The sequence below is a fragment of the Columba livia genome, chromosome 3, assembly GCF_036013475.1.
Source record: "Columba livia isolate bColLiv1 breed racing homer chromosome 3, bColLiv1.pat.W.v2, whole genome shotgun sequence".
Classification (NCBI taxonomy): Eukaryota; Metazoa; Chordata; class Aves; order Columbiformes; family Columbidae; genus Columba; species Columba livia.
Genome location: NC_088604.1, coordinates 107951951 through 107974288, shown reverse-complemented (window position 1 = coordinate 107974288; position 22338 = coordinate 107951951). Strand labels below are relative to the sequence as shown.

At 41.1% G+C, this 22338-nt stretch overlaps 2 protein-coding genes across 18 annotated transcripts in view; one reads left to right on the top strand and one right to left on the bottom strand.

Moving 5' to 3' along the window:
• The window catches only part of DZANK1 (double zinc ribbon and ankyrin repeat domains 1), a 30102-nt gene extending 18650 nt beyond the window's left edge, over window positions 1-11452 (bottom strand). For 7 of the 17 annotated variants that reach the window (XR_010471683.1, XM_065058815.1, XM_065058816.1 and 4 more), the window contains exons 1-9: window positions 10723-11053; window positions 9645-9731; window positions 8871-9024; window positions 7407-7524; window positions 6947-7043; window positions 6071-6195; window positions 5427-5512; window positions 4634-4751; window positions 3570-3683 (exon numbers count right to left, since the gene is read on the bottom strand). Coding sequence is in view for 13 of the 17 variants with exons in the window: in XM_065058815.1 (XP_064914887.1) it covers window positions 3570-3683; window positions 4634-4751; window positions 5427-5512; window positions 6071-6195; window positions 6947-7043; window positions 7407-7524; window positions 8871-9024; window positions 9645-9731; window positions 10723-10909 (1086 nt within the window). In the remaining 4 variants the exon portion in view is untranslated. Of the gene's footprint in view, window positions 1-3569; window positions 3684-4633; window positions 4752-5426; window positions 5513-6070; window positions 6196-6946; window positions 7044-7406; window positions 7525-8870; window positions 9025-9644; window positions 9771-10490; window positions 11054-11120; window positions 11175-11357 lie in introns of those variants that run through there. The other 10 variants (XR_010471684.1, XM_065058818.1, XM_065058825.1 and 7 more) reach the window with 6 other exon arrangements.
• On the top strand, window positions 11434-22114 carry POLR3F (RNA polymerase III subunit F). The gene is made up of 9 exons (XM_005508813.4): window positions 11434-11600; window positions 12780-12897; window positions 14920-14987; window positions 16072-16139; window positions 16905-17017; window positions 18839-18982; window positions 19761-19868; window positions 20653-20844; window positions 21449-22114. Exons 1-9 carry the CDS (start codon window positions 11545-11547, stop codon window positions 21524-21526), a joined length of 945 nt encoding a protein of 314 aa, XP_005508870.1. The 5' UTR covers window positions 11434-11544; the 3' UTR covers window positions 21527-22114.
• Window positions 22115-22338: the final 224 nt, after the last annotated feature.

The following is a 22338-nucleotide window of genomic DNA, read 5'->3' as shown; positions in this document are numbered from 1 at the left end:
CCACATGAAGTTTAACAAGGGCAAGTGCTGGATTTTGCACCTGGGACACAGCAACCCTGGCTGTACATACAGACTCAGCTCTGCAGAGAGGGATCTGGGGGTTCTGATTGATTCCAAGTTGAACATGAGCCAACAGTGTGCCCTGGAAGCCAAGAGGGCAACCGTGTCCTGGGTGCACCCAGCACAGCATTGCCAGCTGGGCGAGGGAGGTGATTGTCCTGCTCTGCTCTGCACTGGTGCAGCCTCACCTGGAGCACTGTGTGCAGTTCTGGGTGCCACAGGATAAAAAAAGATATTAAGCTACTGGAGAGTGTCCAGAGGAAGCTGTATGAGGAGTGGCTAAAGTCCCTTGGTTTGTTCAGCCTGGAAGAGACTAAGAGGAGACCGTATCACAGTCTACAGCTTCCTCACAAGGGGAGGAGGAGGGGCAGGTGCCGAACTCTTCTCTTTAGTGACCAATGACAGAACCCAAGGGAATGGCAGGAAGATGTGCCAAGAGAGGTTTAGGTTGGACATTAGGAAAAGGTTCTTCACCCAGAGGGTGGTGGAGCACTGGGACAGGCTCCCCAGGGAGGTGTCACAGCCTCAAGCCTGACAGTGTTCAAGAAGAGACTGGACAAAGCCCTCAGACACATGGTGTGAACTGTGGGTTTGTCAGATGCAGGGACAGGAGTTGGACTTGATGATCCATGTGGGTCCCTTCCTACTCAGGACATTCTATGATTCTATGAAAACAGATAGTCAGGTATCTGCAAGGAACAACAACAACAACAACAACATACCATGAGGGTGCCCTAAAAGATCTTAGGACATTCACTATTAACATGTGAGTTTCCAGCAGAGCCAAGTGTAATTAGTCTAATATTTTGAAGGCTGCCACCAAATAGTTCAGGTCTGCCTTTGCACCTACATCAGGGCTACCATAAAATATCACATTTGGACCAATTTCTATTATCTACTTTGACATCAAGCTGATAACTGCCTCAGGTTACGAATCTCCTTTCTTATGTGTCTTCAGCCAGTACTTTCCTTTCAGCATCCTTCTTCCAAAAATGTTCCTTTGCAATTACCACAAAATCACAAAGAATGGCTAAGGTTGGAAGGTAGCTCTGGAAATCATCTGGTCCAATCCCCCTGCTCAAGCAAGGTCACCTAAAGCATGTTTCCCAGGACCATGTCCAGACAGTTTTTGAATATGTCTAAGGATGGAGAATCTACAACCTCTCTGTGCAAACTGTGCAGGTGCTCAGTCACCCTCACAGTAAAAAAGTGTTTCCTGATGTTCACGTGGAACCTCCTGTGTGTGAGTTCATGTCTGTTGCCTCTGGTCCTGTCTCTAGGCACCACTGAAAAGAGCCTGACTTTGTCCTCTTTGCACCCTCCCTTCAGGTAGTTATAGACATTGATAACCTCTGAGCCTTCTTTTGTCTAGACTAAGCAGTCCTAGCTCTCTCAGTTTTTCATCCAGACACTCCAATTCCTTAATCATCTCTGTGGCACTTGATTGGACTTTCTCCAGTATGTCCATGTTTCTCTTGTACTTGGAAGCCCAGAACTGGATACTGTACTCCAGATACAGTTTCCCCAGTATTGAGTAGAGGGGAAGGACCACCTCCCTTGACCCGCTGGCAACACACTTCCTAAATGCAGCCCAGGACACCATAGACTTCCTTGCCCCAAAGGCACATTGCTCAGTCATGGTCAGCTTGGTGTCCACCAGATCCTCGGGCCCTTTTATACAAAGCTGTTTTCCAGGTGTGTGCCCCTCAGCATATATGGGTGCAGGGGGTTGCTCCTTCCCAGGTGCAGGACTTCACACTTTTCCTTGTTGAACTTCATGAGATTCCTAACAGTCCATTTCTCCAGCATGTCCCTCTGGATCGTAGCATGAACTTCTGGTGTACCAGTCACCCCTCTCAGTTTCATATAATCAGCAAACTTGCTGAGGGTCCAATCTGCCCCATCACACAGATCACTAAGGAAGATGTTGAACAGGATCAGATCCAGTCTTGACCCCTGGAGTACACTACTAGCTGATAGCCTGCAATCAGACATTGTGCTACTGATCATCACTCCCAGGGTTCAGCTGTTCAGCCCATTTTCAATCCATTCACTAACTGCTCATCCAGCCCATACTTCAGCAGCTTCTCTGTGAGGCTGTAGTTCAGGTAGACAACATCCACTGCTCTCCTCTCATCTATCAAGCCAGTCATTTCATCCTAAAAGGGTATCAGGTTAGTTAATCATGGCTTCACTTTTGTGAATCCACACTGACTATGCCCAACAATTTTCTTGTCCTTCATATGCCTGGAAATGGTTTCCAGGATTACTTGCTCCATTACCTTCCCAGAGATTGAGGTGAGGCTGATCAGCCTGTAATTTCCTGGGTCCTCCTTCATGTGCTTTTGAAGACAGGAATGAGACTTTGTTTCCTCCATTCCTCAGGAACTTCTCCCAGTTGCCATGATTGTTCAAAGATTATTGAACAATCCCATCACCCAACTCCCTCAGGACTCATAAGTACCTCCCCCATCAGGGGCCCATGAGTCTATGTATATCCACTTTGTTTAAGTATTCTCTAACCTGATCCTCTTCCATCAACATGTAAATCTTCCTTCCACCAGACTTTCTCCTCTGGTCTCCAGGGCCTTGGATTTCTGAAGGCTGATCTTACTAGTAAAGGCTATAGTGAAGAGTGCAGTCAGTACCTCAGCCTTTTCCATGTCTTGTGTCACCAGGGCCCTCAATCCATTCAGCTGTGGGCCCACATTTTCCCTAGTTTTCCTTCTGGTATTCATATACTTATAGAAGCCCTTCTTGTTGCTTTTGACATCCCTCACCAGATTCAGCTCCATCAGGGCTTTGGCTTTCCTAACAACATCTCTGCATATTCCTCCCAGGTTACCTGTCCCTGCTTCCAGCTTCTGTATACTTCCTTTTTATATTTGAGTTTTGACAGGAACTCCTTGTTTACCCACACAAGGCTCCCCCATGCAATATACCCACTGCCCCAGTCCTACCAGCCCATCTGTCCTAAGCACTTACAATCAAATGAGGTAAGCAAAGTAATGAAGGCATATTTAATAAACTTAGGATGGTTAGTAATACTAAGGCCATAAATCACAGAATATCTCTTTACCAAACATGTGCATGCATTCCTGTCATTCAGACTGCTGCATCATGTGCTCTTTAGCATGCTTTCCTGAGTGTGTATGGTTTACCTTTAATGATTCTTTTTATTCAAGGTGGTTTTCATCCTACTAACTCAGGGGTGTCAAACTCATTTTCAGGGGGGCCACATTAGCCTCATGGATACCTTCAAAAGGCCAAATGTAATTTTAGGACTGTATAAATGTAACTACTCCTACATTTGGCCCTTTGAAATCAACCACGAGGCTGATGTGGCCCCCACTGAAAATGAGTTTGACACCCCTGTACTAACTCTTATATCTGTCATAATGTAATTACACAAACCCAAGTTGGATCAAAATATTTGTAATGAAGTCATCCATCAGAAAAATGCATGCCAGGAGGTATATTGCTATTTTGTTTTATTTATTCTCAATTACCTTTATGCAGATGTTGGTTTGGGGTTGCAGCTGTGGAGCTATTGGCGACTCACATACGATGCAAGTGGGTATATTCATTGGCACAAGATGTCTGCATTCAAGACATGGTGCCATCTGAAGAAAAAGCCACATCACAGCACGTTAAGGACCATTATGAGATCAGTAAGATTATAAAGAGATTTTCAATATTTTCCTGGTTAGAGTCTACATCAGCAGCAAACTCACTGGAAACACAGAAACTGACAGCAACAAATGCTTCTATTGATCCTTATAGACCAAAGGCTATTAAAGATAATACAAAGAAAACTAGAAAGAGAATGTTTTACTGACCACTAAAAATATGCCAGAAAGGTACTAAGTTAATTTTCAGCTAATTTCAAATGTTACTATAAAATGTGTGCAGATAGTAGTTCAAATCCTCTCAATTACAAACCTGATCTAAAGAGGTGCTGAATATTCTCTGTCATCACTTGAAACTACAACATTGCCCCAGACAAGACAACTTTCTGATGATACAGGGGGAAAAAAATACACTATTGATTTGTTAGATCAGGTTATTATCTCTTGGGAAGAGGTATCACTGTAAAAACTCAGTGCCCTTACATATGTCCACACATGCCACCATTTAAGGTTTCAGGCATATTAAATAGATCTTCTACAGCTATGATATAAGCACTAGTCAATAATTAACTAACTGCAGTAGTTAGCACTGGAATAAGATGCATATGCAGGTCCTGAAGATGTGGTCATTGTTGCAGGATGAGGAGGAATCTGAATTTGGTGATGCTTCCTGGCACAAGTGAATAAAACACTATTTACTTTTTCATCGTTATCCTTATTAATATATATGTCACTTGAAGCAAACTATGGTTATTTTTTCCCATAATTTAAGAATTACATCATGTCCACTGTTAAAAGTATTGAATCAAATAAAGCAACCAGAACAGAGCTTCACAAATGAAAGCATGATTAAATAATGGTTTTGCTAGCATTGAATGTGTAATTTGCTGAGGAATTTGTTTTCTTCAAAGAAGATTTGTTGATTGTTCTGATGTTCTGCTGACCTGTGCTCCTTCAGGGGGTGGGAAGCGATGTACTGGCACAGGTGGGATAGGAGATCCACATTCCTGACAGAAGTGAGACAAGGGGTCAGACAGGCGAGGTGCAGAACAGCGTGCACATCTGAAAATAAAAGCAAACTGCCTCAGCTTGTTTTGTTATTGTACTGCTGCATAATAATGGTTAATCTGGAAACTGTTGTGACAGGACTTAGGCCACTGATTTCTCAGTTGTGGTTTCCAAGCTATGGTGGTACACCAGACCATGCCCCAGCATCCATGATATGAGGTTCTGAACTCTAAACAGCTTTACAAGGCAGAAAGCTCTCTGGCTGCCATGAAGTTTCATACTTTCTTCCTCACTCTGTGAGGTGAACAATCTGCTGACAAACTATCTGTATCAGGCCTCATTGCTACAACATGAGGAACCACTGATGTAGATCACATAACACTTTCAATTTTGATAAGTCTGTGAGGCTACTCCAGTGAGCAGTTTTCACCTACAGCAGGGAGGGCTACACAGTAATTTAAAAAGACAGCTTTTCCTCTGATCCTACAGGTATTAGGATTTTTTTTAAATGATGAGATATTTGATAACTGCGTAGGATGAGATGTAAGTAAAACCACATGTAAGAGACTTTTCAAAGTCCTGCCTAGATCACATTCTCCAGTTATGAGCCAGTGTATGTCTTTGCTTTCTTCATCTTTATAGAACCCCACGATATTACCAACTTGGTTCCAAAGGCAATTACTCAGTTACTTTCCAAGAACAAACATATTAAAAAGAGAACTCACTTACCTGAGGAAATCTGTTTCCCTCTGGATCCTTGCCACCTGTGTGCTTGCTAAGCTTTTCCGGCTTGTTACTGCAGAAGAACTAGCAAACTGAAATAAAGGTAATTCTATAACCTTAAGAAGCGGCTATTTGAAAAATGCATGTAAGAGTAACTATTTAAGACACAGTGCACTGAAATGCATTGATTTAATTAATACTTGATTTCCCTATTAGCTGCATTGATTTCTCTATTAGCTGCATTAAGGACCCACAACTTCTTCCAATAAAAGTAAATTAATGTATTGCTACTTACTTCCAAGACAGAGTTACTAAATATTAAGTTTTAAATATAAACTTGCCAACTTATAACAATAATTATTTGCTAATTGCAGATCCAGTAATGTATTAAAAGAGAATTGGTAGGAATGCAGGTATTGTTAGATTGCTTTGCCTGGTTTTGTCCTTACTGACAACTGCATACTGCTTTGGGCACTTCTATTCTAGTCTGCCATTACCAGTAAATTTAAATGAGTAGTGGATAATACAGCCAAAGGCATTAATTTCTGAGATATTATATGAGAATGATCACAAATCTTCACCTCTTATTTTTTTAGAGCTTAATTCTCATGACAGCCTTTAACAGTTTTCCTCAACACCCCTTTGCTTACCTGTAATGAATCTATTGGTGGTGCCAAGATGGGTTCCTCTCTGTACTCTGTTGTTTCCAAATGATTGGCAGGGAGCTGCGGTCCTTGCAGGGACACGTGAGCAGTCTTTTTTTCTCTTTCAAAGTCTAAAATTACAATACTGTTACTCCACTGTCATTCACTTCATGCAGTTAACATGAATATTACATTCTACCATTTTAAATTCCAATAGCTAAGCATATTTTAAAATGTATTTGACATCCAGATTTTGGGTTCAAATAAACTGCCTGGAATTACAGGAAATTAAACTACAAGTGACCTCATTCTTCTCTGAAAGAGCTTACTTTTTTATTTTTCTCAGTTTATGGTTTTCTTCCTTCCTGCGTGCTCAAAATAACCTCAGATCCTAAGAGTAAATTAATGAGTAAACATTAATATGATTCCCTGCTCTTAAACAGCACTATGTCCATTACTATGGAATAACAGGCTTAATCTATAGAGAAAATCTGGGTCAAGTTTTCATTTCTGCTTGGTGTACTTAATTTGGAATACTACTGCAAGCAAACATTGGTAAAGAACTCCATAAAGGATTTGCAATTCCATCAATTTAACAGCATTTTCTGGTACAAAGGGAACTATAGACTGGGCTTTGTCATGTTGTTCAGAAATGAATGAATTTTTAATACGTTTTAAGAGGTAATGCTGTATGTATGGAAGTTAACTTTTGTTCTCTATTTGCAGTGTTGAGCACTAGAAATAGAATTCCCACAGGGTGTTCTGTCTTCTGAGAAGGTTTTGAAATTACACGTTTTACCAATGATATAAGAGGAAAACCTTATATTGCACATTTTGAGTTAAGACAGAAGTCTATTTCAGTCTTATGAAGTAATACTATACCTTGAAAATCTTGGGGTGCTTCACCCCAGGCAGACTTGATTTCCACATTCACTCCATTCTTCTTTGGTTTTGTAGTAAACATTCCACCTCTCCTCTCCTAAAAGTAATTCCATTTGACTTCCAAATGAAATGTTTGGTTTGCACTAATCTTCTCTTGCTATAGTTATTTGTTATGATTTTAAAAGTACACGCTCATTTTCAATGCAAGCATTTGAAAATCTTAAACAATAAATGTATTTTAAAAATATTTGACCTGGACTGCTAATGAGAGGCAAGTGAAGAAAATTTTAAAAAATTGTCCACTTGAAATCATAGTATTACAAAAAGGATGAAGGCAACAAAGATGGGCAGAGGTAATAAAGTTTATAAAAACTATAGGCAATCAAATTTTCATCTCTATGTAATGCCACACATACAACATTTTATATTCAGACATGGAGATAAATTTGACAAAACTTGCCTGTGTGGTGATATCTTTTAGGAAATTCTTGTCATTGTCTTCAACAGAGAAGAAGATGTTTGGTTGCTTGTATTCTACCAGAAATACCTTTGTTACAACTGTACTCTCTCTGCAGTCCCTGAAAATCAATGTTCATAAAGCTATATATATGCCACAAACCTATGTGCAGCAAAAACTAAATCACTGATGACCATGGCTCATTTGCTGGTACATCTCTTCCAAGCTTGCGAGTCATTATTTCAGTTAGTAAATATAATCCTAAGCAATACTCTCAAGTAACTACTGCCTTGTTTTGTTCTTTTTTTTATTTTTTTTTCAGTTTAAAATGTGCACACTAAGAAGTTATCAATAAAATGTAATAATATTTTAATCCCTCAACAACTTTTACATGTAAAACTCTCGATACTCCTGTATCTGCTTTTTGGGGTAACTACTGTTTGCCAGCATCACAGAAAACAGAGGAGAGCAAGTCTTTTATTCCATTCATAATACCATATTGATTTTCCCAGTCAAGCAGCAGGTAGCATTATATTCATTTGATATAACAACTGTCATGTTTATCATTTATTGAATTACAGCAGTAACATTAAAATGGCTATAAATGACTAAACCATTCATTTAGGATTTATTGTGATTCTAGAGCATATATTTAGCCCACCTGAAAATGTCTTAATTAAAACATGCTGGAAACAAGTGTTAATCCAGGTAGTGATATCAGAAAATACAGGTAAGCCCAGGTTTGTATTGATATATTCTGGTGCAGACACAAGCAAAGGATACCTGTGGGTGCTAACAGTGGGGGAACAGCAAGCACAAATCCCCAACTGCAGTGGAAGTTTCTTTTTCCTTGGAAATAAAATATAATAAAACACAGTACAGGCAGAGATTGCATTTCCTCTCTCTGCCTCTAAGCTTGAAGTTAATTTGGAGAAAGTTAATGGCTGTGCAGCAAAATCCAGTTTTCTTTCTATGTATTTTATTTTTACTTTACCCTTGCACTAACATTGTACTTAAACTGTGAGGTTTAGCATTCTGTGCTCCTTCAGGAGAAACTAAGCAGATTCCTGGGTAGACCAGCTTCTATAAATCTGCTGAATCACTGGATGACCTGAGAAACAACCATACTAGTTCCTCTGGCATTTTTGATGACCACCCTCAAAAGGATGTGCCCTGAGTATATTTCATTAGTTTCCCACCCACAGTCTCTATAGATCATTGGCCTGCATCCACAGCCCGGGAAATAAACATCTAAGAGATAATCCAACTGAACACTTAATGGATAAAAAGCATTATAAGAAAGTGAAGTCAATGCAACCCATGAAGATCACTTAGATTGCAAACTGGCTGGGGAAAGGGCGTGTCACATTTGCGAGGTATGGAGTGCTTTACACAACATGGCTCTAAGTCATGACCAGAATGTCTGTCTCTTGCTAAAATACAACTAAAATAAAACAGGATGCTTACTTTGTAACTGCAAATGCCTTGACCATTATTTTCCCAACTGGTAATACGATAGGACCCTTATACTTAAAAGTGCTGTGCTCTCCATGGCCAGGTTTCCTAATGAGTTCAGGTTTACTTCCATCCAATGTGTAATAAATGGAGACGTCAGGTGTATCTGAAAGACGGAGAGAAAGTAATCAGCCAAACTGTATTCAGCCTTTGAAAAACAAGTTCTGTGCTTCAAAGTACTCATTACTCTGCTTGATTTTTCTTACATAAAAAAGCAGTTCCATAAATGACTGCACATTCGGGACCAAAGCTGTTCCTCCCATGAAAAATTAGTCACTCAACAAATGCAGTTTGATTATATTTCCCTTCATCAAGTAGCTGTGCAATTTTTTAAAAATGATAACATTGTAAAAGCTTACCCATTCTAATGACAGAAAATATATTTCCTCCCATGGTGCAAGATGGCATTTCAAATATTGTAAGGAAAACCTTTGAGGTGAGCCCGGCAAATGATACTTTTAAGCACTGTTTTTGCAGTCAAAGTGAGATGCAGCAGTTCAAGACCTTGATCTTGGAAGCAATTAAGACTGCTAACATCTATGAAATAATTAATATGTCAATAATATTGTTTGAATGTACAAAATTAAGTGCAAGTATATTTGGTGTATTAAAACCTGTCGGCACTCATAAGAATCATAATTAAATGCAAACAAAAGTATAGAGGCTAAAGTTTCAAATGAACACACAGGAAAAGGGTTTACATGCAGTCAAAGCTCTTACTCATACCTGATTTTATTTCAACAAGAGTATTTGTGTCTATTTCATGCTTAGCCTTCCCTGGAAGAGGGATTTGAAGGGGTATGACCTGAGGAACTGAGACAGAGCCAGCTGTCATTTTTTCTCAGCAGCGATCTTTAAAAAACAAAAAGGCAGACAATATTTTTTCTAAACAGAAGAATGCATTGAGAAATACAGTCTTTCATTGTGATTCCTTGTCTTCATTTATTTTTCTTAACAGAGAGAACACCAGGTTACTTAAACTGTTAGTTCTCATTAATCTTTGCATGATTTTGACATTGAAAAGAAATAAGATCCTATCAACCATCACACTTCCAACTTATTCTCCAACTTATTCTCCTGTTGCAGAACTGTGGTCAAAGCTTGAGATGAGCACCACTGCTGTCATTTCACTTTGGCCTAAATCAGCTTAAGTCTGATTTCCATGTATTCAAGTGAGATGCTTTAGCACCATACATCAGCAATACATGGTATGTGAACCCTAATCATGGCAGATTTGGTGTAGTTTTCTCTGCAGGAAGAACCAGCCTCTTGTTTCATTGTGGCCATCTGAATATGTACAAGATGTCCTGAAAAGGACTAAAGCAAGACAGCTATTACTTAAAGCTTATCTCAGCTGTTGTATGCACTAAGAATGTACCTATAAAACAGGTGCCAAATAGGATTTATCATAATTTACTTAGTCATTACCATGTCACACAATTCAAGTGTGAAAAATCGCATTTGGATACAATAACTTCTTACAATACAAAAAGATAGACTCCAGATCTTGGGAACTGATGCTCAGGGCTAGGAAACATGTCTACACTAGAAGGATTTGGTCTTGTAACTGACCCTTCAGTCATCCAGAAACATCTCTCACGTTACTCATCAATGCATACAGTAATGATTCAGCACGGGAGGTGTTTGTTAGTCCATGCTCTCACTGGGGCTACATGAGGTTATGCCACAGCGCTGCTTGCAGCTGCCTCTGCTCAGCTGGGCCACCCAAAACAGCAGTCAAGGAGTGCAGCCAAACTCTCCTGGGCTGCAGGGAGACACAACGATGGGTGCATCAGATGTTTACCTGACAAAAGGGGGCAGAGAGTATTTTTCCTCAAAGACACAGCTACTCTTGGCACACCTGGACCAAAACCACAGTATCCTGTTTCAGCTTTCTGAGCCCAGCAGTGGTGGGACAGAACCAGCCCTGCCCCCCCGCCCCTCAGCATGCGCAGCCCCTGCCCCCCCATGGGCTCTGTCCCTGCCTGCATTTGCCGCGCCAGGTCAGGCCTCGCTTCCCATCCCCTCACGGCTCAGCTCCCCGCTCTGCACCCCCCTCCATCCCTGCTGTGCAGCCTCTGCTACCCGCTCGGCCCCGCTGCACCAGCCTGACCACCCCACTCGATCCTGTCCCACAGCCCTGCCCACCCACGCGGTCCTGTGGCAGACCCTTGCCCACCCACTCGTACAGCCCTTGCTCACCCCACTCGATCCCAGTTGTAGAGCTCTGTTTACCCGACTCGATTCCACCCCACAGTCCCGCCCATTCCGCTCCACCCCTGCTACCGAGCCCCTGCCCACCCCACTGGACCCCGCTTCCCTCCATAGCCCTGCTCACGCCGCTCGATCCTCGGTGAAAAGCCCAGCCCAGCCCGCCCCGCTCGATCCCACCCCGACCCCCGCCCCTCCCGTCCGTCCGTCCGTCCGTCCGTCCGTTACCACAGACGCCGCGCGCCCGGCCGCTCCCCCGCCCCTCCTTCCCTTGGCACCGCCAGCGCGGCCACCCATTGGTCCGCGTCTCGCTGCTTAGCAACCCACCTCGTCCTCCGCCGTCGCGCGGCTCTGACGTCATCTTCCTGCGCCCCTCGCACGTCAGGGCTGAGCTGTCGACGCGTTACCGCTCGCCATGGCGGAGGTGAAAGTGAAGCCGGAGATCCCCGACCCCATGGATATAGAGAGCAGGTGCGGGGCTGGTAGTGCCGGGGGAGGGCGTCCTGGTGAGAGGCGGGCCGGCAGCGTGTGTGTTAGGCGGGAGGCTGCCGGGCGGTGAGGGCCCGTGAAGGGACAGGGTGCGCTGGGGATCTGTGGGGACTGGCAGGAAGGTGAGGGAAGTGTCCTGGGGGGAGGTGGCAGAGATGTGAGGGGAGTAGTTAGGGCACCGGACGTGCCGGAGCCTCGGGAGTTGATGGTCCAAGAGGAAAGGCTTGCTGGTGCTGTGAGGCTGGAGCACAAGTGTGATGAGGAGCGGCTGAGGGAACTGGGGCTGTTTAGCCTGGAGAAGAGGAGGCTGAGGGAAGACCTTATCGCTGTCTGCAGCTACCTGAAAGGAGGTTGTAGCGTGGAGGGTGTTGGTCTCTTCTCCCAAGTAGCAAGTGGTAGGATGAGAGAAAACGGCCTCAAGTTGCATCAGGGGAGGTTCAGATTGGATATTAGGAAACATTTATTTGTGGAGAGGATTGTCAGGCATTGGAACAGGCTGCCCAGGGGAGTGGTGGAGTCACCATCCCTGGAGATGTTTAAAAGGCATTTAGATGAGGTTTTTAGGGACATGGTTTAGTGCCAGAGTTAGGTTAGGTTATGTTTGGACTCGATGATCTTGAGGGTCTCTTCCAACTGAAATGATTCTATGATTCTATGTGTTTTGTGCTGGGGCTGGGAAGTGCTGAGGTGGCAGTGAGGGATGGGGTCTGCTGTCCTGGTGTCTTTCTCAGAAAATTTTACAGAGGGGAATTGCAACTTTTCTGCATTAAATTAGTGGATTCTAAACAGGATTTCATCAGTATTTGCAATTGCTGACTCGCTAGCAATTCCTTCCCATCAGAAGCTTTTGTATAATGAAACTGTAGGGAGCAGAAAATCCATGTACTTATTAATGAGAGCAACGTAAAAGTAAAATGGAGCACCATGCTCAGTGTTGTCATGAAGAGTAAAGGTAGTTTGTCCAGCAGTTGCAGAGGTGTGTTTGTCAGCACAGGGAGTAGTTGCTAAGTTCCCTCAATAGATATCACTGAGAAACAGTTCATTGGTACTTTTTTCCTGAATCTTTCTTTTCCCTCTCTTCCATTCTGACTCTAATACTGTTTGGATTTGGGTTTGGATGCAACAGAACATGATTTTAACCTTATTTTGATCCTCCTCCAGAATTATTGAGCTGTGTCATCAGTTCCCTCATGGTATCACAGACCAGGTGATTCAAAATGATATGCCTCACATGGAAGCCCAGCAGCGAGCCATGGCGATCAACAGGCTGCTCTCAATGGTAGGGTGATCTCGCCTTCCTCATGTTACTTCAGCAACCCAAAGCACGCTTCATACACACAGTTGTGCAGGGCTAGCAAATTAATCCCTCTGGATTTAGTGGTATTTGCTATAATGTACAGTTATTAATACCAAACTTACTTTGGTTGCCATAGCCGATCAAAACATACCTCAGCTTAGTCTTTCCGTGCAGTAATACAAGCTTACCATGAAACTATATCTCCCTAGGTGAGGATGCTACCACCGAGAAGTACATTTGTTTTTTTAATATGTCTAAAGTTCTTTTATCTTCTTTTTCCTGTGCATTTCATTGTAAAGCAGCATGTGATACAATAGTCTAATGTAACAGATGCAGGTGTAGTTGCAGTGGTTCAGCAGTTGGTGAGACAGCCATGGGTGATAACCACAAGGTCAATTAATGATGGGGAATGAGTAAGCTAGAGGATGTTATTAGAATGGATGTTATTCCGTACTTTCATATGTGAAGGTCTTCTCTGAACCCCTCACAAAATCCCAAGGTTGTAGATTGCTCTGATAAAAAGCAGTTGAAACACCTCAAGGGATTTTTTGCATCTTCTGTAAATGTCCCACATCTCACTGGACATTTGCCTTTAACATGTCAGGAGTGAGCCTAAGATAGGAGCAGGGATCACTGTCAACTTCTGCCACGTGTTCAGGAACAGATAGCATAACATAGTCATGTTAGTTCAGTGTGGCATAAACGTGAGTATCAGCTAAATGTTCAAGGTCTTTAAGGATCAAGGTTCCTTTCAGTTCCTTAGCTAACTGCTTCAGGGGTATGTGAAGTCAGGAGACTGAGTGGTGCAGTGGGGAGAGCATTGTTGAAAAGAAGGGCTTGCTCAGAAAGAGCAGTGGTGGAAAGTATCCAAACTGAGCGAGGTGCAGTGTTTTTGTTTTGTTTCATAACAGAAACTTCTTAGCTTGGAGCCATACTAGGTGGCAGTGGAAGTAGTCTAAATCTCTCTCTTTGTGGTCTTTCTGTTATAGTTATGAGATTTATCAGCATGTTGGATGTGAGCTTTTGTATTCAGTACCTTTTGAATTTGCTACATTTCACAATGAAGAATTCTCTAGAATTTGTTTAAAATAGATGCCTTGGGGCATGGGGTGTGTGTAGGGAGATGTAGTAAGTACCTGAAACATGGGGAAAAACTGCAGTGAGAGCTCAGACTTTATAAGCATCAGGTACTTCACTTGAGATCAGCTGCCAGTACTTCATCTGTAAAAAAGCATTGAAGGGGATGGTCTTGGTGTGAGCTTCAATCAACCATATAATGCAAATCTATAAGAAACAAGGCTGTAACTGTGGGGAAAAGATTAGCTGGCAATGAAAGAGTGAATGTTAGTTTATGCTGTTATACACAATTATGTTCTTGGGCTTGTCTAATTGCTTGCCTCTTCTGAATAGGAACTAAAAATTTGCCTGGCCTAGGCACAAGTTTCAAGGGCAGAACAAATGTTTTGTGTGTAAGAAGTGCTGGTAATTTGCCTCTGAGAGCCACTATCAATCCTGGCTGGCAATTTTCCAGTGGTTTCTAGTTGGTAAAAAATAGAACTTTGCTACTGGGACTCAGAATTGTTCAAGATTTGTGCAGTCGAGCTCCAATGTGATTTCTGGGTAGCCGTGCAAATTAGTGTTTTGGTGGAAAGCAAGAGCAAAGTATACAAGAATGTGATGTCCCTTGTACAATGGTGAAAGTTAGGAGAAATAGTAGGAATTGCAGGGATGTTGTGGGAGAGGACAGGAACTGCATTTGTTGTTTCTGACAGCTGATGATAAACAGCTACTTGTAGGGGGAATAAAATATCCTCACAGGTATTACTATACTTGTAGAGAAATAAATACAGGTATTATTGTTTCTAGTGGTTAGAAGTGTTAGTTTTTCACTTTATTCAGTTGTCATGCAATAAGGTTTTTAATTTGGAATATTAGAAGATTTTTGCTGTGTTCTGAAACAAGCTATTTGAAGAAAAGTAAATGCATTATGCCCATCTCTTCTAGGGGCAACTGGACCTTCTCAGGAGCAATGCAGGTCTCCTATATAGAATCAAAGAGTCTCAAAATGCAAGGTAAGCCTTGTGTTTGCTAGATGAATATATTTAGAACACAAATCTGCAACTCACATGCAGTATTGCTGAGAATACACTAAGTAATGTAATATGGATTCTGTAATAAGAGTGTTACAGAACATAACTGCTTGTTTCCAGAGGGTAGATTTAACTCCTCTGAGCTGATCCTGAAAACTGTTGTAGGTATAGCGGTTTGTACTGAAGAGATGGTGCCATGAGACTGCAGTTCTAACTTGCTAGCAAAATTCCTGGTCCAGGTGACAGCGAAGTCATCTGTGCAAACATATGTATATTCTCAGGTGAAATCCAGCTGAAGCCTGTCCATACCCTTTGCAAACTGTGGTTCTGTGGTCTTCCTCACTGCTCACGTCACAGGATCAGCACTCATGTTTACAGTTGTTCCAGGAGGCCACCTGAACTAGTGCTTATGCTCTTTGATTTATTAAAATGTACCTTTAAACTGTGTCTTGTGTTGCCTATGTAAATCTGAGCAGAAGATGCCTCGACATGCTCTGAGAAGAAATATCCTTCAAAATTACTCTTGATGCAGGTGTGTCACCCTCTCTTTAAAATGCATTAGAAAAAGATTGCTGAGTTCAGGCTTCCTTAGACCAGCGGAAAGGCACGTCTTAGAGTTGGGAGCACACTGCTGTTCCTTTGTAGGCATTCTGTCTAGAGACAGATTATCCCGAAATATGCTCTGTGCTGTGTTTAACCTTCCACAGTTGTGTTAATATGTGACTTTGAGTTCACAACCGTTACGACAAGTTCAGTGACTCCTGCTTAGTCACTTTGATTTCATACTGTACTCTTTTTTTTTTTTTTCTTTACTGTGGTTTCTTGCAGGCAAGTTTGGCTTGATCCAGAGAGGTTTAGTGTCATGTATTATACTTACCAATGGCTAGTTATTGTGTAGTTGTTTGTAGTTGTTTTTGTTTTGGGTTTTTGTTGTTGTTTGTTTGGTTTGGTTTTGTTTCTTTTTCTTTGTGCATTGTTTTTTTCCATAGTACTTAGTTTAAAACAAATCCAATTTCTTTCAAATTTTGGACTTCTCAAAAATTGTGATGTCTATCTTATTTTACAGTAAAATGAAAGGCTCTGACAATCAAGAGAAACTGGTTTACCAAATTATAGAAGATGCAGGCAACAAAGGTAAAATAACTGTGAATGGTACTGACTCTGTTTACTTATGGAAGTGTTCCTGTCCAGACTTTTAAATGCTTGTCCAGACAATACAAATATAAAATGTAGAGTCCCTATACCAGGTCTGTAGCTAGTGTTCCATGTGTCCACTTTCTAAAAACAAAGGAGAAGATGACATATTTCTCTGTTAAAATAACAACCTGTCCTGGTTGACTTTTGAGGGGGGCTCTTTTAGAATATTTGGAATATGAATTACCAGTTATCTATGGGACTGTCAAGCTGAGGAATCTGCAGAACACAAACTGCTTAAAATAAAATGTGACATCTGTATCAGATTTAACGTCTAGTAACTAGGCTTTTTCAGCAGTTGTTGCACACTGTGGTTGAGAGATCGCAGGTAGAATTGGCTGTCATATTTCTGCTGAAGCAAACACAAGTTACCTAAAAATGCAAGAACGTTTCTCTGATGTATTCATGATGGCAGTGAAATAGGGCCCACTTGTAAGAGCTCTCGGAGGAGAGGCAGAGGGCAGGGCAGTGTGGTGGTTGTGGTATGCATTTCTTGGTTTTGTCAGGGTTTTGGTTTCTATTTGTTCCATTCCCTTCTGTCCCTTCCCTCTCTTTCGCTTTGCCAGGAGTGGTAGGATTGAGGATACATCATGTGGTTGGCAAGCGAGTCAAGCAATGCTGTTATATGACTTTTGATTTGTGAGTATGTACAGAAACACATGGTTTCTTCTATTAATTTCTGTTCACTTCTCTGTTTTTAAACAGGTATTTGGAGCAGGGACATTAGATACAAAAGTAATTTGCCTTTAACAGAGATCAACAAGATTCTGAAAAACTTGGAAAGCAAGAAACTAATTAAAGCAGTTAAATCTGTTGCAGTGAGTATTTTGTGACTTCTTGCTTTTTAACCATTTCAAACGTTTGCTGCATGCTGTGTATGTTTGAACAGGAGACTGGGAGTAGAGAAACCTCATTTTCCCTACAACTTTCTCACTGACTATGCACCAGCATTTGACTCTTTGCCTTTAGTATGCAGGTTTGAGGTGCAACAGATACAAGAGGCTATTATGTTTATTAAATAACGTACTTCTAACAAACTGATTAACAATCTAATTAATAAACACATCACTATTAATATACAGTTTTATCACTCTTCACACCACTGCTAATTAACACCATTACTATAAAATTGCAGTTTCGGTTCTTTTAATTCTTTATTGCTGTTGTTATTGTTCTGTTAACAACTTTATCACAAACCTCTTATGGTGCTTACTACAAACCTGCAGTTCTATCACCATTTTCTCTGCTCTTCCATACCTGAGCTTTAGGACATAAAACTAGGGCAGCATCTGGTGCGTTTCCCTCCAGCATCCCAATGGGTTTAATTCCTGTGAGTTTGCAAATCCTGACTTCTCTTGTTATTTTTATACCTTATTCTCCTTTCTTGTTTCTTAATTCTCTTTTCTACCACCTGTTTTTCCTTTCTCCACTAGTCTCCACCCAAATAAGCAACATGTAGTAATTACTTTTTCTCCATTGGTCCCAATGTGTACACACATTGCTGTACCACAATTTGGTATTTCTGATACTAAAGCAACCTCAGCCTTTTACATGGGACTAGTGATATGGTTACCTAGCTACAAGTGGCCTTGCAAGGTTCCTCTTACCTGCAGATCCTGAAACTCCCTTCAGTTATCCCGTTCATGCTGGATTTGTATTGTTTACTTCAAACAATTTCTAAAACATTTGTTTCTGTTTTAGTCTTGGTTCCTCTATTTTGTTCCAGTTATTCAAGTACTTTCTTATGTGCCAACAGTCCATTTACTAGATTAGGGATTATTCTTTTAGTGCTTGTTTCTCTCTCTCATGCAGCATCCTGCTATCCCTTACCTGCTTATTTACAAGTCATTGGTATTAGCATGTTCTTTGGACATTCTGCTGGTTTCCAGCTGAGATTTTGTCTTTTGCAGGGCCTGGTAAGCCAGAAAGATCACTTGTTTGTAAACTTTCAGAAGTTTTATGTTGTGTGCCTCTTCTGTGTGCCAGTCTCGTTTGCACTGTAGAGGCTATACCTTGGCATGTGTAGGTGTGCATTTTTTTTGAAGGGACAGAGGGGAGTGAGAAGTGAGGGTGACTTTCTAAATAAAAATAAAATGGAGATAGAGAAGTTGAGCATAGCAGTAGCTTTTTAATGTTCTTGTGACAGATGTTGGCTTTATCTAGGGGATGTAATGCTGCTAACATTGCTTCAGTGGTTGCTGAGTAGTCCTCCGGACAACAATTATGTAAGGAGTCTTCTATCATCAGTGCATGGGTTGAATCCTGCAGAAATAGCTGAAAGCTACTACATTGTTTGTCTTTGGCATCTAAGCACACCTTCTTGCCCTCCTTTGACTGTGGTGGGGCATTAGAGTCAGTAGGCTAAAATAAACCTTACTGAAGAAGATCTCAGAGTTTAGTATTGTGTGTACATTGTTAGTAGGATTCTCTCTTAAAACACCATGTTATAAAATGATTATGAATCTAAAGGTATTGATCTTCCCTTTATCTCCATGTTAAGGATAGCTCGAGCCAGCTGGATTGCTGTGCCCTGGATTTCAGGAGTAATGAACTAAATGTCATTTGCAGAAATCTTCTTAAATCTTCCTTTCAAATGGAAGACTTTCAGCTGTTAAGAGCTGTGTGCTTTTCTCTAACAGGCATCCAAGAAGAAGGTGTATATGCTCTATAACCTGCAGCCAGACCGGTCAGTGACTGGTGGGGCTTGGTATAGTGACCAGGACTTTGAGTCTGAATTTGTGGAGGTGTTAAATCAACAGTGTTTTAAATTTCTACAAAGTAAGGTGAGTGCCACTACTGAAGTCACCTTCTACGTGTTTTGTGCAAGTAATTATTTTCTTCATAAAACCAGTGACAGGCAAGGCTAAAGTTTTCTATAGTGTTTTCCATAAGTGCTGGCCATTGTTATAAATGGATTGGCAAATCTGTACTGGACTATTGTTTTTGTCACAGCAAATGTGATGCTGTTGCATTTTAATAATTAATATTTTCAGACCCTGTACATGGAGTGAAGTGTTCCATCTCCAAGGTCCAATGACAAGCTAGGCAGCAAAGAACACAGGACCAAAAAAAATCTAGCAAAAGTCACTGCATTCCCTGCAGAGCTCCTAGTTTCTGAGAGGGTAAAAGGCAGTAGTCAGTCAGCTCTGCCTAGAAGACTATTTTCTCTAGTTCAGCTGTCAGAGAAGCCTGCTTGCCATTAAATAAGTCCTATGCAGATTGCAGCATTTTTCTGTTCTATTAAAATATTTTTTATCTGGTGGTAGGTACAGCAGAAGCTTTTTTTCTTAACCAAATTCCAAATGCTACTATTTCTTCATATCAGTCTAAATCACTGTTTACATTTTGTGTAATATTTAGTGTAAAATTATGCTTAGTTGTGCACTGCTTTGTCTTACCTATATCAGTTTTAAGGACATAGGTTTAAATGCTAAATAAAAAAACATGTCCTAGAAATGGTTTCTAAATCAACTTTTATACTTTGGTCTGCCTGAAACTGAACCATCAAGAAGGCTCTTGGCTGTGAGTACTGACTGTAACACATCTTTGCTTTTTTCTCAGGCAGAGGCAGCTCGAGAGAGCAAACAGAACCCTATGATACAGAGAAACAGCTCATTTGCCTCATCCCATGAGGTGTGGAAATACATCTGTGAACTGGGTATCAGTAAGGTCAGAATAGATTCATCTTGCTACAGTCAAAACTGTCAGTGTATAACCAGCTGCAGGAGTTGGGTCCTGCAAATTTGGTGGGGGTCTGATAACTGCATTAGTACCCTACAGATACTGCAATGGAGGTGGGCTTTGCTACTTTATTGCTTCTTGAGCAGGGTCAGTGGTGATGCATGGGGTTCTGGGATAGTTTCTACATGTGGGTTTTTAAAGATGCATAGAAGAATTTGCATTCAGATGCTTGCTGATAGAAACTGGAATAAGTATTCCTATAACAGTCCCAACTGGGATATATTTTATGATTTCTCTAAAGCTTGCCTATGTACTTCAAGCAGTTTTAAGGGAGGTAACAAAACAAAACAAAACAAAAAAAAAAAAAAGAAAAAAATATTTAAAACACCGCGCAATTATTGGTCACTATCAACAGGCCTATCTTCAGTAGTCTGGGTTTTTTGTTTGTTTTTCTTCTTTCACAATAATTTTCTTGTAAAACTGGAAATGTATTCTGTTAGGATGATGTAGACACCTGAAGTGCATAGGGAAATTCTTTTTGGTAAGCCAAGGCTAATGTAATTCAAAAGTGCTTGGGAGGTAGGAGGTAATATTTTTGCTTTACTTCTTGCATCTGCACAACCCCATAGAGTGCCCCAGCGAGAGCGGTGCCTTTTTCTGGGCTAGGTTAGAACTTGAAGGATTTGTTACTCATGGTGTTTGCTCATTTCCTCCTTGCAGGACTTATTGGCACGTGTCTTTCCTAATACTTATTTTGCAAATTATTTCATAGGTAGAGTTGTCAATGGAAGACATTGAAACCATTTTAAATACGCTAATATATGATGGAAAAGTGGAGATGACTATTATTGCTGCAAAGGAAGGGACAGTAGGCAGCGTGGATGGACAGATGAAGTTGTACAGAGCTGTTAGTCCTCTCATACAGCCCACTGGGTTAGTCAGGACGCCCTGTGGACTCTGTCCTGTAAGTAACTAATTCTGTATATAAATATGTGGGTGCCTTCAAATTTTGAATACAATCCTGTGAATGGCTAGCCAGCACAATGCACGGTTATGCCCGTGAGTGATCCTCATGGCTTTCTAAGCCAGTTATGCTTATGAGTGGTATCTGTGATGCCTTAGCTGTGGTGTAAGAGGCAGGTTCTTTTGTTTAGACCAGGATGTTTCACACTTACATGTTGTCTCTTCACTGTACTGTATGTGAAAGGGTGCTGTCAAGTATAGCCTATTCCAAATTACATTATTATATTTTCCCATCCCAAGTGTGCCTATTTATGATTTTTAACAAGGTAACTTATTTCTTTCTAGCTTTTGACCTCTCCTGCTTGGATTGTAAACTGATATGTGGGTAAAACTTGCCACTGTGTCTGTTCACATAATTTACTACAGCAGGATCTGTTTTGCTTTGTTGTGCTCACATTACTCTTCCTCAGAGCTGGCATTGGACTTTCTAGATTTTGGTCTCTGTTAGACTACTGCTTTTCTACTAGGGAAGGAGCAGAAAACATGCAAGCATGTTAGATTGTGCTTGTTATATTTAATTACTGACACAGGGCTTTCTTTTTTAGGTTTTTGATGATTGCCATGAAGGTGGTGAGATTTCTCCATCAAACTGTATTTATATGACAGAGTGGCTGGAGTTCTAAAGTGAAAGAAAACCGTGAACTCAAATCTGTGCTTCACAGCAAGGTGACAAAGCAACTTGCTTTCTTCAAAGTGGACTTATAAATTTGTGAGCAGCTTCAGGACATGGAGTGACTTTATTTTCAATGAAACATAAAGGAGCAGTCTATCTGTGTGAGCAGTCCTGTGAGTGGACTGGAAATCGAGTCAGCACTGAAGGTCAAGGCTGAAGTGGAAAAGTAGATCCATTCCTGTACTAAAAATTGGTTGTGTGACTTGAAAACAGCCATACAACAGCTGGGTGGTGATGCATTGCTTCCAAGTACTGTGTTGAGCACTCCAGGGACACTTATTCTGAACAAGAGAAAAGAAGTCATTAGCAGATAAGAAAAACTTGCTAATGAGTGTTACCAAGAATGAGATCCCAAACTTTGCTTTCAGACTAATGCTACTGGTGAGTGCTTGAGTCCTAAAGCTGACATGTTTCTCCTATGATAGCTGCCATCTAATGGAAGACTAAGAATCTGATGTGGGAAAATATGTCAAACAGAACTCACTGATTCTTTATTATCTTTCTTACCTGCCATTAAAATCCTGATTTTTTTCATGTACATCTGTGCTTCATTTCTCCCATCGCTGCCATTGCCTGGTGATGCATCTGTTGTATTTATTCCTTCATCAGACAGCTACAAGACCACTGTCAAATCTGTATTGGTGTGTTCTGGCAGATGCATCATGTAGATGTGTCTGCTGAAATTTTAAGCAGAAGTATTCTGGGAAGATGTGTTTTTCAGAAGAGAAAAGTAGTGGCACAGGAAAAATTTTTATAGATTAT